Source organism: Cricetulus griseus, chromosome 6, assembly GCF_003668045.3.
Source record: "Cricetulus griseus strain 17A/GY chromosome 6, alternate assembly CriGri-PICRH-1.0, whole genome shotgun sequence".
Classification (NCBI taxonomy): Eukaryota; Metazoa; Chordata; class Mammalia; order Rodentia; family Cricetidae; genus Cricetulus; species Cricetulus griseus.
In genome coordinates this window covers 97,574,008-97,590,353 of record NC_048599.1, presented here as the reverse complement: position 1 = coordinate 97,590,353, position 16,346 = coordinate 97,574,008, and the positions used below count along the sequence as shown (strand labels likewise).

The following is a 16,346-nucleotide window of genomic DNA, read 5'->3' as shown; positions in this document are numbered from 1 at the left end:
GAACATGGTACATGTTTGGTTCATGAACACCAAACAAACAGAGGCCAAGAAAAGTTTGTTACTCTATATGTAAGAAAAAGAAAAACATACTCACATTTAGGTACAACTCCATAAATAAACTTTGGAAGGTTACATAAAAAGTACTAAGTGTTGATAAAAATGATGAATGACAAGTAGGGCTTGAGACTAAATAATTCTAAAGATTTATTTATCTCTATGTATATTGAGTGTTTTGCCTGCACAGATGCAAGTGCACTAGTGTGTGCTGTACTCATGGAGACCAGAAGAAGGCGCCAGTTCCCCGGAACTGGAGTTAGGGATGGTGCTGGGCATGGACCCCAAAGCCTCTTGCAAAAGTAGCTAGTACTTCTCCCTGCTGAGTCATCTCTCCAGTTCCAAGATGGAGTGACTTTTCAATGTACCTTGATAACTGTAGGCTTTGCAATCAGGAAAAATGAATCTTCAAAATTTGTACCTCTGGGGATTTTTCCTTCTTTCCTATGTGTATTCTAAGAAGTGGGTGATTTAAAAGAAAAGTTTTGGAGAATTTTGATATTCATTCTGCTGTCTTTACATTTGAGGAGAATTGATACCTCAATAATACTGAGGTGTCAAATGAATTAACATCATATATTTGCTTGTTTATTTAGGTGCATTTAAAGTCTTCTTGTGGAATTTTATACTCTACCAGACATTCACTAGACTTTGGTTGCAATCACATTAAATATAATCATTCAGATTATGATCAACTTCTTCTCCAGTGAGTGCAGTTTCCTTGTGCTTACCCTGTAGAATTGTGAAAATGTCACATCATGGTATATATGAAGAAGGATGTCTGTTATTTTTGTATTTCTAAAAACACATTAAATCTGTTGTGTGCTCTTTGCAAAATGGCTTTTTGAGTCCAGAAACTTGGGAAATCCCTGCATTCAAGATACAGTCTTCAGATCCCATCTGCACTGGAAACTGGTTTTATCTGGTAGTTAAATATTACCAGATTTCTACTGATACTTATTTTTTATACATTTAAAAATCTACTTAGATTTTACACTTTCCTTGACATCTCTTTTTAGCAGAATGTCTATGCTGGCTAGTTATAATTTTTTTCCCTATATTTATATGAAATGGAAACATAACCTGTATAATACACTGGTCTTTGGGTTATTTTTAGTAAGACTGGACACATGCATGAAATGTGATAGTTCTTGTCAAAAAATAACAGTGATCTTCTTTGGCATTCACTCAAAATTTTTTCATATTTTCTAATTTTCAAGTATTTTTGAGAAGCAAATAGGATCAGTGGGATCAAGTTGTAAAAAGAGAGAGCATTTAAAATTTTTTGATCAGCCACTTGTCCTACTGTTCGAATTTGAAGCAACGAATCTAAGTCGCTTGGGAACTGGACACACTGGAGCCAGTGGACCATCAGGAGGGGCCAGTGCTGAACCGACACAGAGCAGGCAAATACGAAGAGATAGACATATTCAGGCCAGTCAGCATTGGCACAATCAGCACACTTCAGAGAGCAGTAAAACAGTGATACTCACATCCGAGTTAAAGCGAAGCTGACAGACATTACAAGAAATAACTTGCTTCTTCTTTGGGGGAATGGAGACTCCAAACGTGTGGTTAATGACAGCTTTCTGCACAGGGTCCATCTAAAGAGCAAAGGATTAAACACAAAAAGTCAAAATTACTTTCAATGGAAAGACAGCACTGAAGGTTTTAACTCTTAGTTCCCAAACGAGGCTATCAGAGAATCTCACACATCTGTAATGTTCTTGTCTCCGGGAATTAAGAGTAAAAACAAAAGCAAAACAAACCTGTTTGAAGTTATAATACACAAAGGACCACAAGAGAATCACCACATCCCTAGCAACCTCCTACCGACGAAAGGAGGCATGGGATATTTTAAAGAGTCAGACTTCAAGAAAACCAAAGAGCCACGTGTTAGGGTTAAAATTAAGTTGTTAATGTTTTACTTGTAGGAAGCGATAATGCCCATCGTGGTCTCGGATGATCTCAGTGACAGTCATTACAGATATATTTAACTTCTTAAGTTTTGATTTATGGCAAAGTTGTAAATGTCAGGCTCTTATTACAGAACAGGAAAGTGTGCATCTTTATTTCAAAATAATTTATTAGCTTTCATGTCCTATGGATTGAAATTCGCTGTACTGGAAAGTATATTACCAAACACTCAGATGCATGTAAGAGATTGGCCAATATGCAATCCTTGTTTAAATATTGACCAAGCACGGTTTTGATTTATAGCCTGTGATTCGTTTTGGCTTCCATATAAAACATACAAATGTGGGAAAATATGCAGTAATGAAAGTATTCGGCCACAGGAAAATGCACGATGGAGAACCATCACACTTAGGAAAAGAAACAATTCCATCGGCAGAGCAGGTAAAAAAAGCAGACCATGATGATTCTCTCATGTACCCCAGAAACTAATCCCCAGCACTAACATCAGACGACCGGCAGCTCAGAAAACAATGCCGATGATGAGTGGTGAATTACTCATCAACAGGTGTGACATGAACAAGGACAGGTCAACTGACACCATCGACTAGGAAATCTCCCGAGCACAGAGTTTAGCATTGGATTAGTGGGTAACATTTGAGAGAGAAGAAATAAATACCATCCCTGATCTTGATTATAAATCAAGCAAGTATAAAATTAGCAATTAGGAGAACTTACATGTGGCAAAAAGAGGCAGAGTTATTGTTATATATGTCATATACAACAGCAATAGAAGAAGACACACACACACACACACACACACACACACACACACACACATATATATATATATATATATATATATATATATATATCATATTATAGAGGAGGAGATAGTGAATCTGAGAAAGGGATGGGAAATACTAGAGAAGTTGGTGGGGGGAGAGGTATAAACCAGGCAAATACAGTGTACTCACATATGAAATTCTCCAAAAATAAAAATTTGAAGTTACTAGAATTAGCCTACTTTTTGCGGTAAGTTTAAGAGTTGGGAGAGGTGACAGTAAAGGGACCTTCACTCTAAAAACAAGGGTGATGGTTTGAATGTACGGATTCTGGATAGCAAATAGGGTCTTACATCCCAACCCAGAGCCTCATGAATGCTAGGCAAGTGTTACCACTGTCCTACCTTGACAGCATGAGAATTAGACAAAAAAGAATCAAGCTAAACAAACAAAACAAAGAAACAAACAAACAATATCAGTAAGAAAAGAAAATCCCCAAAAGTCAAGGAAGAAAACATTAGGTCTTTATTTTATTTGTAGATGTGTATATCTAAATACTTTCTGATGGCTCCTAGGCAAATATTAGCATATCAATTTGTGTTAGGCTTAAAAATAAAATAGAAAAACTCAATTGGACAGTATTGAAATCCCCAAATTTTCAAAGTTGACAAAGAGTCTTTTATCAAGAGGTTTTATTCTCAGACTGTGTAAAATATTTCCCGTCTAGTAATGTGTGAAATACAAAGGTAAAATTGCATTGATATCTACCAAACACTAGTTTGTACATGCTACTTTGCTCATATTTGCTTCATGTCTGAACTAGTACTTCTTTATATCAAGCATATATCAAAACATAAATAATAATATTCATCGAACCATTATTAGAATGTGCATTTTTCCTATCACTCATTAAAAATATATTGAAAATTAATCTTTAAAATAAAAACTTCCATTGCTTAAAATAAATGCATGACTCCTGTCTTTAACCTATGGCATGGTACAGAAGCACACACAAAATATGAACCTAAAATATTCTAGTTTAAACTTTTTATTAAACCAAGATAATTAGGGGTAGATCCAATACAATCCCTGAACAGAAATGTTCCCCCTAGATTCTTTTTCAAAGAATTCCTAATATAACTATATCCTGCTCAGATCTGATATCTGTACCACACTGGACTGAAAACACTGCTTCCTATTCTCCATCCCTAAGGTCAAGTCATTGCTGAACACCCCAAATATAGAGGCAGACAAGTTCCCAGCCACCTGCTTCCCAAAGCATGCTAAGAAGGTCCCTACAAGACACTGGCACCAGATTTGGTTGCTGTAGTATGTAAGATCATAGATTTCCTCTCAAAGTAAATTCAGGTGGGAGAGCAGTTTTTTGTTTGTTTTTTGTTTTTTTGTTTTTTTCTTTTTTTGTTTTATTGAGACAGAGATTCTCTGTATTGCTTTGGAGCCTGTCCTGGAACTCACTCTGTAGAGCAGGGTTGCCTCAAACTCATAGAGATCCTCCTGCCTCTGCCTCCCAAGTGCTGGGATTAAAGACAGGCACCACCAATGCCCAGTTGGGACAGCAGTTTTAATGGCTTCCTTGTTTCCTGACTTGCTGTCTTCATATGAATGACTTCCAACTAGCCATATCAAAATCTTACCTCTGATGCTTCTCACTTAAAAGGACACTTTATTGTGTAGCTTAGTCTTCTTGTGGGGCTTCCAACAATGGGAATGAGAGGCTGTCTTTGACTCTTTTGCTGGTTTTTGAGACCTTATCCCTCATATTGGGTTGCCTTGCCCAGCCTTAATACAAGGGGAGGTGCCTAGTATCACTGCAACTTGACATGACATGTTTTGTTGATATCACAGGAAGCCTGCCCTTTTCTCAATAGAAATCCAGGAGGAGTGAACTGGGGGTACAGAGGGGAGGTGGAGGGGAGAGACTGGGAGGAGGGGAGGGAAGGGAAACTGGTTGGGATGTGAAATAAATTAATTAATTGAAAAAAGAATGAAGGGTTAGCTAATAAACTCACCAGCTACAGGAATGCATCTAACAGAAAGATAATACTTATTACTGTATTTGTTATTGTTGGATCAGTCATTTACTATAATGTGTAAAGCATGAGAGAACTAGAAAAGGAAGGGTTTTCAAGTAACAAAACAAAGAGCATTAGGAAAAAGCACTCTGTTTTCTGCTGAAAATGGTCGATTTCCTTACATGGGTTTTCAGAAATTACCCATGTTTTCCTCTTGTCTAAATCCCTTTATCTTTCCCATAGATGTTTATTTTGACGGCAAATCCCGAGTGCCAGTGTGGATTGGGACAAGAACAGCTCTGGGTGTATCTGTGAGGCCATTTCCAGAGAGGAACAGCCAAGTGGGGATGGAGAGGGCAGAGGGGGCAGGGACTGACCCATCCTAACACAAGTGGCCCTACCAGATAGCCTGGGGGACTAGGGTGGAGCCAGAGGGCAAGAAGCACAAGCCTCTACTGTCTCCTCTGCCAGTCAGGATGGCAGCAGCTCAGGTCACCACACTATCCCTGCCATAAGAGACTGGAACCCAAAGAAATCTCTCCTCCTTTGGCTTGACTATAAAATGTCCCACTCGGGCTCAGTGTTCCATCTTTCACTGGTGGTGTTAGGGAGACAGATAGTGGGACCTGGGAGAGGTCAGGCCTCCCTGGAGGAAGCAGACCACGGGCAATGCTGCTGAAGGGTATACCTGGCCCCCAGTCCCTCCCTCACACCCTGCTCTTCTCTGCCATAAGATGAGTAGCCTCTGCCAGCTACACCATTCCAACACCACAATGTTCTGCCGCATGGCAGGCCCAGGATAAACAGAGCTGTGGACGGTGGGCAAAAACTTTGGAGACTGTAATCTAGAATAAAGTCACTCTTTTTAGGTTTGGTTTCTTTTGTTTTTTGGTGACATGGGTGAAAACTAACTATATATGCAGCCCACCCCTTAGGTTGTTTTCTCTGGTATTTCTCTCAGCCACAGAAAGTCTAAAACAGATACAATTACATTTTTTATTCAAGGTTGGGCAGTGGTGGCACACGCCTTTAATCCCAGCACTCAGGAGAGGCAGGTGGATCTCTGTGAGTTTGAGGCCAGCCTAGTCTACAAAGCTACACAGAGAAACCCTGTCTTGAAAAAAAAATCAAAAAACATTTTTTTTATTCCAATATTAACTAGAAGAAAATTGTGAAAGGGTACAGATGCTCCAGCTGCCAGCCTCTCTGAATCCTTGAAACAAATGCTGGGTACTGACATCTGACCCTCAATGCCCAAGCCATATGGGTGAGATTTAGATTTGTAGCATCATAAAAAGGGTTTTCAGACTTTTCACAAGTAGACAGGGGCACTGTTATGAAGTTTTGTTTTATGTCTTTCTTCGATGTTCTAAAAATTGGATGAATTACTATTACTATTAACTGTCTCTTTTAAATTTTTTTTTTGTAGTGGATGGGCATTCTCTGTAGTCATGATGAGATCTGCTGAGTAAGTCAATGGTTGTGGTGAAGCTGGGTTGAATTTGACCATCACCACATTGAATCAGAGCAGCTGAGACCCCCACTAGGGGGATGGAGAGCCTATGAGGCTCGTGGGACTAATGGGTTCAAGAGGCTTCATGCTATCCTTATAAGGTCTCTCCCTCCCATGAGGATACACAGGAGTCAGCAATGGGCTGGGGGGCAACTTTGGTCATGAAGTTGCTTGCAAATTGCCCAGGGGGCTCCTCAGTAGTGCAGTTTATGAGTTGTGCATACTGTGGAAAGGACTCCTAGTGGCAGAGATACCTGTATGTTGCCTATAAGGCTTTCTGGCTACCTTTGGGTTGTACACACTCCTGTAAATAACCCCAATAAGTTCACTGACAGAACTGGGACAATAGACTTTGACAGAATTCATCCCCCAGCAACGGGGTTGAGCAGATGTTTCTTTACATCTCTCCAGGAAGTCACATGACAGTGGTAACTCTTTTATTATTCATTCTGTGATTTCCAGAATGAATAATGGATCCTAGATTAACACATTCTCATAAACCCTAAAATGTCAAGTTAAATTTACCAAATGAAAAAATACATAGATATATAATAACTTCATATATAGAATGTTAAGGTAAATTATTAGAATATTTGCAATTATACACCAAAGCAATATTTTTAAGGATTTAGTTGGCAGTTCACAGACATTTAATTGTTAAAAATGAGTGCTTTCAACAATTTATTATGTGTAAGATGTAAGTTTTAAATGACCAATGCTTGTTATTTAGTTATATCAATTTAGCTCATGTTATTTCTGTTTACACAAAAAGTCTGTGGAGAGGGAAAAATTATGGTTTGCTGGGAAATCATTATAACAAAGCTTATAAAAGGAAAAAAAATGAACAAGTCCCTGCCACACAGCTCTGGCTACCAGAAGCTCTTACCTGGGAGAATTTATTGGTCCCAAATAAGCCTCTTCTTCTCTAAAAAAAGTAAAAGTTAGAAGTAATCACCTCGTGCCTTGGGAAGAATGTGCATATTCACAAGTGTTTACATGTCTCAGAGACCCACCTTCCTGCTCATGAAGGTGGAGAGGCCTGAAACACGTCTAACTACAGCAGCAAGATGGGCACTTTGCAGAGCTTCCAATGAAAAGAAATGCAAAACCTATCTGTGCAGCTAAACAGTAGGTAATAGAAATGAAGATGGAGCAGTGGCTGGCAGCAGGAACTGCTGGTTGTGGATGGGTGAATCACTGTTGACTGGAGTACGCAGAGATGAGCTAATGAAGCTGGCCTGATCACCATTACATTGTCAATGTCAAAATGAGAACAAACACCTCTTTGGTATATTTGTCAAGGTCATGAAGGACACAAACCTGTATGAATATATATATATATATATGTATGTATGTATGTATGTATGTATGTATGTATGTATGTATTTTTAAGACCATTACCCTCCCCCCGCCCCCAAGTGATTTGTAGCTACACAGGGTGAGCAATCACAGGAGAGCATGTGGCTATGGAGGAACTCAGACACAGGAAAGTAGCCCTGCTGCCTTCCACTGAGGTAGGCAGAGTCTCCATTGCTGTGTGGTCAGGTGCTGGATCCCATTTTAGACACAAGATGGTTTTCTAGCTGGGACTTCAATAGAATCACAAGTGTGTTTGCCATCCTAATGCTTCTCAAGAGGCTGAAACTGCAGCTGCATCCCATGTCTTTAAACAATTTGGTTATGGAGGAAGGCTAGAACCAAGATGTGGCCCAGGTGCTACCCTATTAGGTGGGAATATTGTTCAAGAATTGTAGAGGACTTTCTTTTATCCATGATGTTCTTAAGGTAATTTTACCTTTAAAGCAATCATCTATTTATACTAATGTTCTTAAAACCATTTGGTAAGCACAGATTACCTGTGAATTCAGTTAGTCCATTGCTACTAAACAGAATTGGAAGCCAGAGTTTCAATGCTTTCCACAATAGAGAGAGACATCATAAGTTTAAAGAGAAATCAGGCACTAGGGAAATGTCTGGAGATGTACAAAGATGACACCAACTAACAATCTAAGCAACAGAAGAGAGGCTACCTTAAATGCCCTCCCCTGATAATGAGATTGATGACGGACTTATATGCCATCCTATAGCCTTCATCCAGCAGCTGGTGAAAATAGAAGCAGACACCCACAGTTCAGACACACTGAACTGAACTGGAATCCAGTTGCAGAGAAGGAGGAGTGATGAGCAAAGGGGTCAAGACCAGGCTGGTGAAGTCCACAAAAACAGCTGACCTGAACAAGCGGGAGCTCTTGCTCCCCAGACTGATATCTGGGAAACCAGCATGGGACTGATCCAGACCCCAAGAATGTGGGTGTCAGTGGGGAGACCTCAGAAATCCATGGGGCCTCCTGTAGTAGACCAGTACTTATCCCTAGCATAGGTGTGGACTTTGGGAGCCCATTCCACATAGAGGGATACTCCCTGAGCCAAGACAGACTCTGAAGATCCCCTATGGAAGGCCTCACTCTTCCTGGGGAGCAGATAGTGTATGTGATAGGTAGGGTTTAATTGGAGGGGGGGGGGAGTAGGAGAGAAGGGAATCAAGAGGGAACTGGGATTGACACGTAAAACAATCTTGTTTCTAATTCAAATTTTTAAAAAATGGAAAAAAATCGCCCATGCAGTAAATACTTCCGGAGTCCTATTGTGGTTCAGATGATGTCCTGGTCTGCATGGGGACATGAGTCAAAGATGAGAGGGATATAGTTTTAAAGTTGAAATGTGAGATGGTACAAACTAATTAAATGAGGGATGGAAGTCACTATTAAGCAAAATAAGAAGGCATGGGAAAGCAAGAAACAAACAAAAATGGTATGTCTCCTGTGCATCAAGCAACTTTGGGCTTTACTCTCCGTTTCTTGTCTTCTCATACCTCAGGTATCTGGAGCCTCCTTTTAGTGTGTCATCAGTGTCATCCTGCAAGGGTATTTGCTTTGGATAATAAACAACATCAACAACATGAGAAGAGCAGCTTAGCTTCTTGGAGCCTTACTGGAGGCCAGGGAACATGGAGGGGTTAGCTCATGCATGCATTCTCACTTACAGATGGTGAATCCCAGTCTCTTACAAAGTCAACTGCTGTTCACCCTTGGGCTCTCGAGTACTGGAGTCAGGTTTCAAGCTTAGGCAGGGGTTCTCTCTCCACACTGACTCTAGCAAAGGAACACTGCAGAGGACCGTGGGACCATGTATCAATCACTTGGCACAGGACCAGACCAATCTAGAACTCCTAGAGTCCAGAGTGCAGCTGCCCATACAAGTGTGTTGGAGTGCCCCTGGCTTTCCTCTTTTCGAATATGTGTGTTCTTAATATTGCACCCCCCCACGGGGGCTTAATTGAGTAACTTCTTGAAAGCCCTATAAGATTTGGGCTGTTCTACCCTTTTCAAATTGTTGCTGTTTGAACAGAAAGTAAACAAAACACTCTGAAGATACTTAACAGATTACCGGTCAGCTGGGGTGGAGGTTGGGGGTGGGGTGGGGTAGTGTCATTATTTGCACCTGCCTTTCCTTTACTACCACAAAGAGGATTTCAGTTACTAAACCCTGTGGTTTAGGACCTTCTGGGAGTTTGGCTAAGCATCAGCCTTTTAACTGTGACATTATCAAATTACTGTAGTACACAAAGAATAGCTATTCTTTTTCATCCCTTTCTTTCTCAATATCAGATTTATGGGGTAAAAAGAAGTGACAAAAGAATCTCGTTACACTTCAAATATTCATGAAATGACACATGTAAAAGTGACAACTGCATTACTGAGGAGCACTATCTCACTAACGTTACTTCACAAACAGAGACACGAGAGTACAAAGAGGGCTTCTTGGGAAGAAGTGTTTCAGTGGGAGACAATAGGGGATGAGAGAGGGTAATGGGCAAAAATGACTAAAATTCATTCTCTACATGTGCAAAACTGTCAAGGACGAAGTAAATGAACACACTTAGAAGGCTTGATCTCTTTCTCTCAGTTCTGTGTTAGTAGGGGCCTCTGAATGCCAACAACCACAATGTTTATTCCACTCACAAGGAGTAGGCGTGGAGTAAGGCAAACATTTTCTTGATCTGTTTTGAAGAAACATTTTGGTAAGACTTTCCAGAGTTCTCCTAGATACTCATTTTGCAGGATCAAAGAAACATACAGAATATTCTTAAACTAATTAGGTTCTAGGTTTTAGGAGATTAATCCTAGAGATTAAAGGTTTTTCTTTTTCATAATAAAACAAAAACATATTGAAGTTGACAAGATCAACAAGCAGAAGGAAAAGAGAAGGGACAAAGGTCACAGCCCACTCATTTATACACCCAGGAATCCCACTAAAATCACTAAGCTGGAAGCTGTAACATGTATGCAGAGGACCTGATGCAAATAGACCTGAACGTACTACCTCAATCTCTATAGGTTCATAGGAGCTTCTATCTGTTGATTTAGAGCGCCTGGTTTTCTGGGTGTCCTCTATTCCCCCTAGCTCTTCTTACAGTCTTTCCACTTCCTCTTCTGCAGGATTCCCTGAGCCCTCTAGTTATTTATTAGAGAAATCCTTTTTAAGGTTGAGTGTTCCAAGGTCTCTTCCATAATGTATGGCTGTGGGTCTCTGTATTTGTTCCCATCTGCTACAAGGGGAAACTTCTCTGATGATGGTTGAGCAAGTCCTGATCTATGAGTGTGTGTGTACACACCCCCAACACACACACACACACACACACACACACACACACACACACACACAGGAATGTAATTAGGAGTCATTTTATTGTTCTCTTCTTTCTCTTCATCCTTTCTACCCTGCCTCCATTTATTTGTATATTTTTAACAGCATCTCATTATACAGCCCAGGCTAGTCTGAAACTCAGTATGCAGCCCATATTAGCCTCTAAATGCATGGCAATCCCCTGACCTCATCTTCCCATGCATTATAGGTGTGAATTAGTATGACCAGCTTGACAGACTGCTTTTAAGCTGTTCTGAGTAGAAAGAATAACCTTTAAAGTTCACTCTTTCAGGCAGTTTTCTTGCTATTTTGTTACTGGCAGATTCCATAAGGCTGGTGTGTGTCTCTTACTGACATGGAATGTCTTAACTCTGACAGCGGATCCTTGTATGTAGCAAACATTGTCAATACATCTATAAAACGTTCTCCTTTTATGGCTACCCACATGCCTGGTGATTTTCCATGCTACAAAGGATCAAGAGAAATGATTCAAAGTTGTACTTATTCTACTGCGTAGTTTGAAATGCCACACCCGTGAGCTTTCACAGAGTTTAGTTTAAACAAGAGATGGTCAACTTATTCCTTCGTGGGGACAGTGCTACTTACGCTCGTACCCAGGACTATCTTGGGGAGTGATGATCCTACCCCAGCTTTAGATGAGCAAACTAAAGAACTGAGATTCTGTGGCATAAGATTCCCAATTCAGGTTAACAAACACATGCAAAGGTCTGACTGCTTGATTTGATGAATTAGAAAACACAGACCATCTTCAATCCTAAATGCAACTGCTGCTCTTGGGGAGGGGAAAGCATTAAGACAATGAGCTGAACTACAGCTAGTCAGGGGACTTCTGCTTTTCCTTGTTCCCATTCTTAAACAAGCAAATGTAAAAACATAACTAAAATCATTAGGGAAGAAAGAATTTTTCCGATCAGGATACAAAGAACATTCCAGGGAGGTTTTCATTTTATTCTGCATGTTCCTATATTTAAGATAATTCCTGGTCAAATTATAAACTCAGAATTGATAGATTTGTGTTCATCTGTAAAGATATTGCAACAATACTTCCTATCCAATTGCTATGCAGGCTTTCGAAAGAAATGAGAAAAACTTGAAAATCTGTAAAGGAGATAAACTTATTGGAATTATTGAAGAAATTAATGAGAGTTTACCTCTATTGCAAAATTTAATAGCTCCATACAAGAAGGGAAATAGTGGGAAATAAGATTAATATTTTCTTGTCCCCAGAGAAGTCACTTCCTTCAAAGTATTGTTTTATTTTTCTCAATAAAATATATTAACATTTTAAAAAATACATGGTTGACTATGAACTGTATGACACAAATATAAATACCCATGAAGTTGTTACAGTTCGCTGTTCAGAGTAATAACATCAGGAATTGGTTTCACCAAGAAAATGCAAAATAAATAGACTGTCTTCTGCGTTGTCGAGCATTGGGTCTCCTTGGGGTGAAATAAAACAAAAAAAAAAATATACATCATTTCAGGAACTCAGACAAAGGAATCTCTTCATTCGAGGGCAGGTTATGAGAGTGATTGTTCTGGACGACATTTGAAGAAGAGAGCTATCCTAATGCTTGGAAGACAGGCTAGATATAACACAATCTTCAAAAGTGACTCTTAGTGTGTGTTTGTGTGTGTGTGTGTGTGTGTGTGTGTGTGTGTGTGTGTGTGTGTGGTGTATGCATGTGTGTATATGTGTGTATGCAGAAGAAAATCAAGTACCCTGCTCTATCATGATCTCCCTTTCCTGGAGACAGGTATTTCTCACTGAATCAGCAGCTCAGTTATCTGTCACTAGTCTGCCTGGCCATTGAGTGCCTCCACTCCCTGTGGTGGGGTCACAGGGACACCATCACCCACTCCTGGTTCTTTATGTGGGTACAGGGAGTCAGAGATCACTCGGGCCCTTGTGCTCATGCAGCAAGTTTTCTTTCTCACTGAGCTGTCTCACCAGGCCCAGAGAGAGTTGGCTGCTTCTTTCAAAAATCATCACTTGCAAACAATTGCCAAATATATCTATTACATTTCCATATGAGACAATTCAGCACCCCAACATAATTCTGAGAAGTATTATTTTAGAAATAGAATTCTTTATTATTTTAAGGGGAACTTGCAAGCATGTCACCTGGTTCTATGCACTGACACTGGCAGGTGTGTTTTTAAGGACAACTGGCGTGAGATTTCCAAATTCCTGTAAGAGAGGATATGCTTACTTGCTTTCTGTATAAGGGCTAAGAAACAGTACAAGAGTTTTCTGATAGATCAAGGAGGTGATCTTTCCTGATTTAAAAATCAATACACCCCTGGAAAAGCAAACACATTAAATGGCATCCTTTCAAAATCGTTTTGCCTAAACAAGTTGGGATGCTGCTCAAGAATCCAACATCTTCAGCACAGTGCTGGGGGAAATCAGGTCCATGATGCAGATTAAAAACAGAGAAGATGAAAAGGAAATCCTCTAGGTATAAAGACAGAAATGTGGATCTGCTTGGTAAATTCTTAATTCTGCAAAGCAGAAACATTTCCCCCTGCAAATGCCCTGTAACACGTTGCTTACTCTGACACTAAGACTGTATTAACTGAGATGTGGCAAGGCTCCATGCACAGAAACAGATCTGGAGTGTTACAGTTGTAAGACCAGGCTTTGATTTCCCAGACCACTCCTTGTGTAGTGGTAAAATCTCTAAGACTATCCACATTATTGTGGATAGTCTAATTACTTGTTTAATCTGGAACTTGCTTTGTAGATATGGCTGGCCTTGAACTCAGAGATACACTGGTTCTGCCTCGAAAATGCAATGGTGGGACTAAAGACACATGCTACCACAACCAGAATGTTTTGTTTAATTTTTCTTTGAATCATAGAATTCACACATTTAAAAAGAATCCTAACTGGAAATCCAATACAATAATACACTGAAAATGGAATTCTCATTGGAGCAAGTAGATCAGACTCTATGAAAACTAGTATGATTTTAGTACAACCTTCTTAACTTGAAAGAGGAAAGAATTTGAGAAATTTAGCGACCTGTGGAAGCACCTTCAACTAAGAACAGATCATTGCCAGACTGAGCAAACTAAAATCTAAGACAGCCAGTTAAACTTTACTTTTCTATTCATTTATTCTTTCTGGATTGAGCCTAGAGCATTACACACAGCTAAGCACTGCTCCAAAAATAAGCTATACTGTAGCCTTATATTTGCACCTCAGATAAACAATGAAAACAAAATGATACTATAACAATATGCCAAGTATTTCGTAGCTATCCAGACGGCAAGAAGCAGAGGAAATGATGGGACTAGAAACTAGGTATGACTTTCAACAGCAACTTCCTTGTGACCTTCTTCAACAAGGCCCTACACTCTATAAAGTTTCACGAACCTCTCAAAACAGTGTCACCATTTGAGGACCAAGCATGCAACGCTCAAGCCTGTGGAGGACATTTCTGTTACGATAAATCTTTCTGCCAAAAGCCACTGAGCCCCAACGCCACATGTGTGCTTTATGTCAGCCGCCTGCCCGAGTTAGAGCCCCAGTTAATGCACAGAGAAACTTGTATTAGGTTCAAAGCTGCTTGGCCAATGACTAGGATTCTCGTCTGTTAGCTCAGTCTTAATTATCATAAACCTATATATTTTATAAGACTTATCTTATAGAGGATGCCTTTCACTGGCACCCTCTCTTGGCGGTGGCTCACGTGGCACCTCTGGAGGAGGAAGGGGAAAAGGGGACACTTCCTGTATCTCCTTGCTAAATATGAGTCTCCTTGCTATGTCACTTCTGGCCTGGATCACCACTTCTCTACTACATTTCCCAGAATCCTCTTTGACTCCTAGTCCTGTCTAACTTGCTGTTTCACTGGCCAAACAGAGCTTTATTCAATAATCAATAAGATGAACATACACAGAAGTACTTCCCCCATCAGGACATATCATATTCAAACTCCAACAGTGCTTTATCTGAAAGCCATTGCTACTGGGGCATTTTGTGGATAGACTCTAACATGGTCTACCCCTTTCTCTGGCAGTGAACAAAGGGAACCCACTCTCAGATCTGAGTGTTCTGTTGCTCCTTGAAGGCTCCTCTTGTCAAACTTAATGTTTTAGGATTTTAATTGACAGATAGTGCCTGAGTGGTTTTATGGACACGGACTACCAAAACTAATTTTTGTGTTTTCCTATTCTTATTGTCCCTTTTGTGGTTGTGCATGCATGTATTTATCAGCTCTTCTCTGTAGAAAACATTTCTGGTTCAATTTTGTTTTTCCATTTATGTTATAAGAATATACAATAGTTGAAAGGGAAAATAAAGAGCTGCAATAAAATGCCTCACTCTGCTTGCAACAGTGATAATTCTTTATTGAATAAGGCTCTGTTAATTGTACAGCATGACATTCAAAATTTGTTCACTTGACTTGAAATTATTTTTACATGAATGCAAACAGGCAAGGAGTTCATTCCAAAAGTAGTTTTAAGAAGAACAATCTTCATTTTCCTTTAAATTTGTAAGAAAATGGTTATTTCCAGGAAAAGAAAATTTATGATCCAAACTTAATTTAGATACACACAAAGTCTTCTTTCTAAATAAAACCAACACAAAATAGGGGAGAATGAAGGGAGTGAACAAAGTTACCAATTAAAAATCCATCTAGTTTTCGAACACAGATACACCATCAACATTCTTTAATCAAGAAGTAGAGAAATGGAGTTGGAAAATGGCTCAGTGAATAAAGGGCTTGCTGCACAATATGAAGGACCTGTGTTCAAATCCTCAGAACCTATGTAAAATAACCATGCCATATTCCTGTAACCACAGATCCTGAGTAGGGGCAGGCAAGCGGGTCTCATGAGCTTGTTGGCTAGCCAGTCTAGCAAATTAATGAGTGCCAGGTTGAGTTTGAGACCTTGTCTCAAAGACACTCAGTGTCTACCCCTGTCTTCCATATGTGCAGGAATGGGTGCACACACCTGCCTACACTACACATGAACAACAACAATGAAAGAGACAAAGAAAACACTACATGACCAACATAGTGATTTGTCAGGAAACACACCAAGTGTCTTTCAGGGACACTTAAAAGACTTATCGTTTCAGACGGGGCATGGTGGCACATGCCTGTAATCCCAACACTTGGATGGTAGAGGAAAGATGAATGTCAGGAGGTCAAGGCCAGCCTGAGTTACACAGCAGGTAAAACAAACAAAACCACAAAACTTTACCATTTTGAGAAAAAAACACTGTTTACAAGATATCCACGAAGTAGGAAGATTTTCATGAATAGTCTGAAATAATTTTTTTTTTCATTTTTTGAAATT

At 39.8% G+C, this 16,346-nt stretch overlaps 1 protein-coding gene across 1 annotated transcript in view; it reads right to left on the bottom strand.

The window, feature by feature from the left end:
- Znf385b (zinc finger protein 385B) overlaps positions 1-16,346 on the bottom strand; it is a 298,652-nt gene that overhangs the window by 63,157 nt on the left and 219,149 nt on the right. Inside the window, exon 4 of the mRNA XM_027420092.2 lies at positions 1,548-1,658. Within this exon, the coding sequence (XP_027275893.1) occupies positions 1,548-1,658 (111 nt within the window). The remainder of the gene's footprint in view (positions 1-1,547; positions 1,659-16,346) is intronic.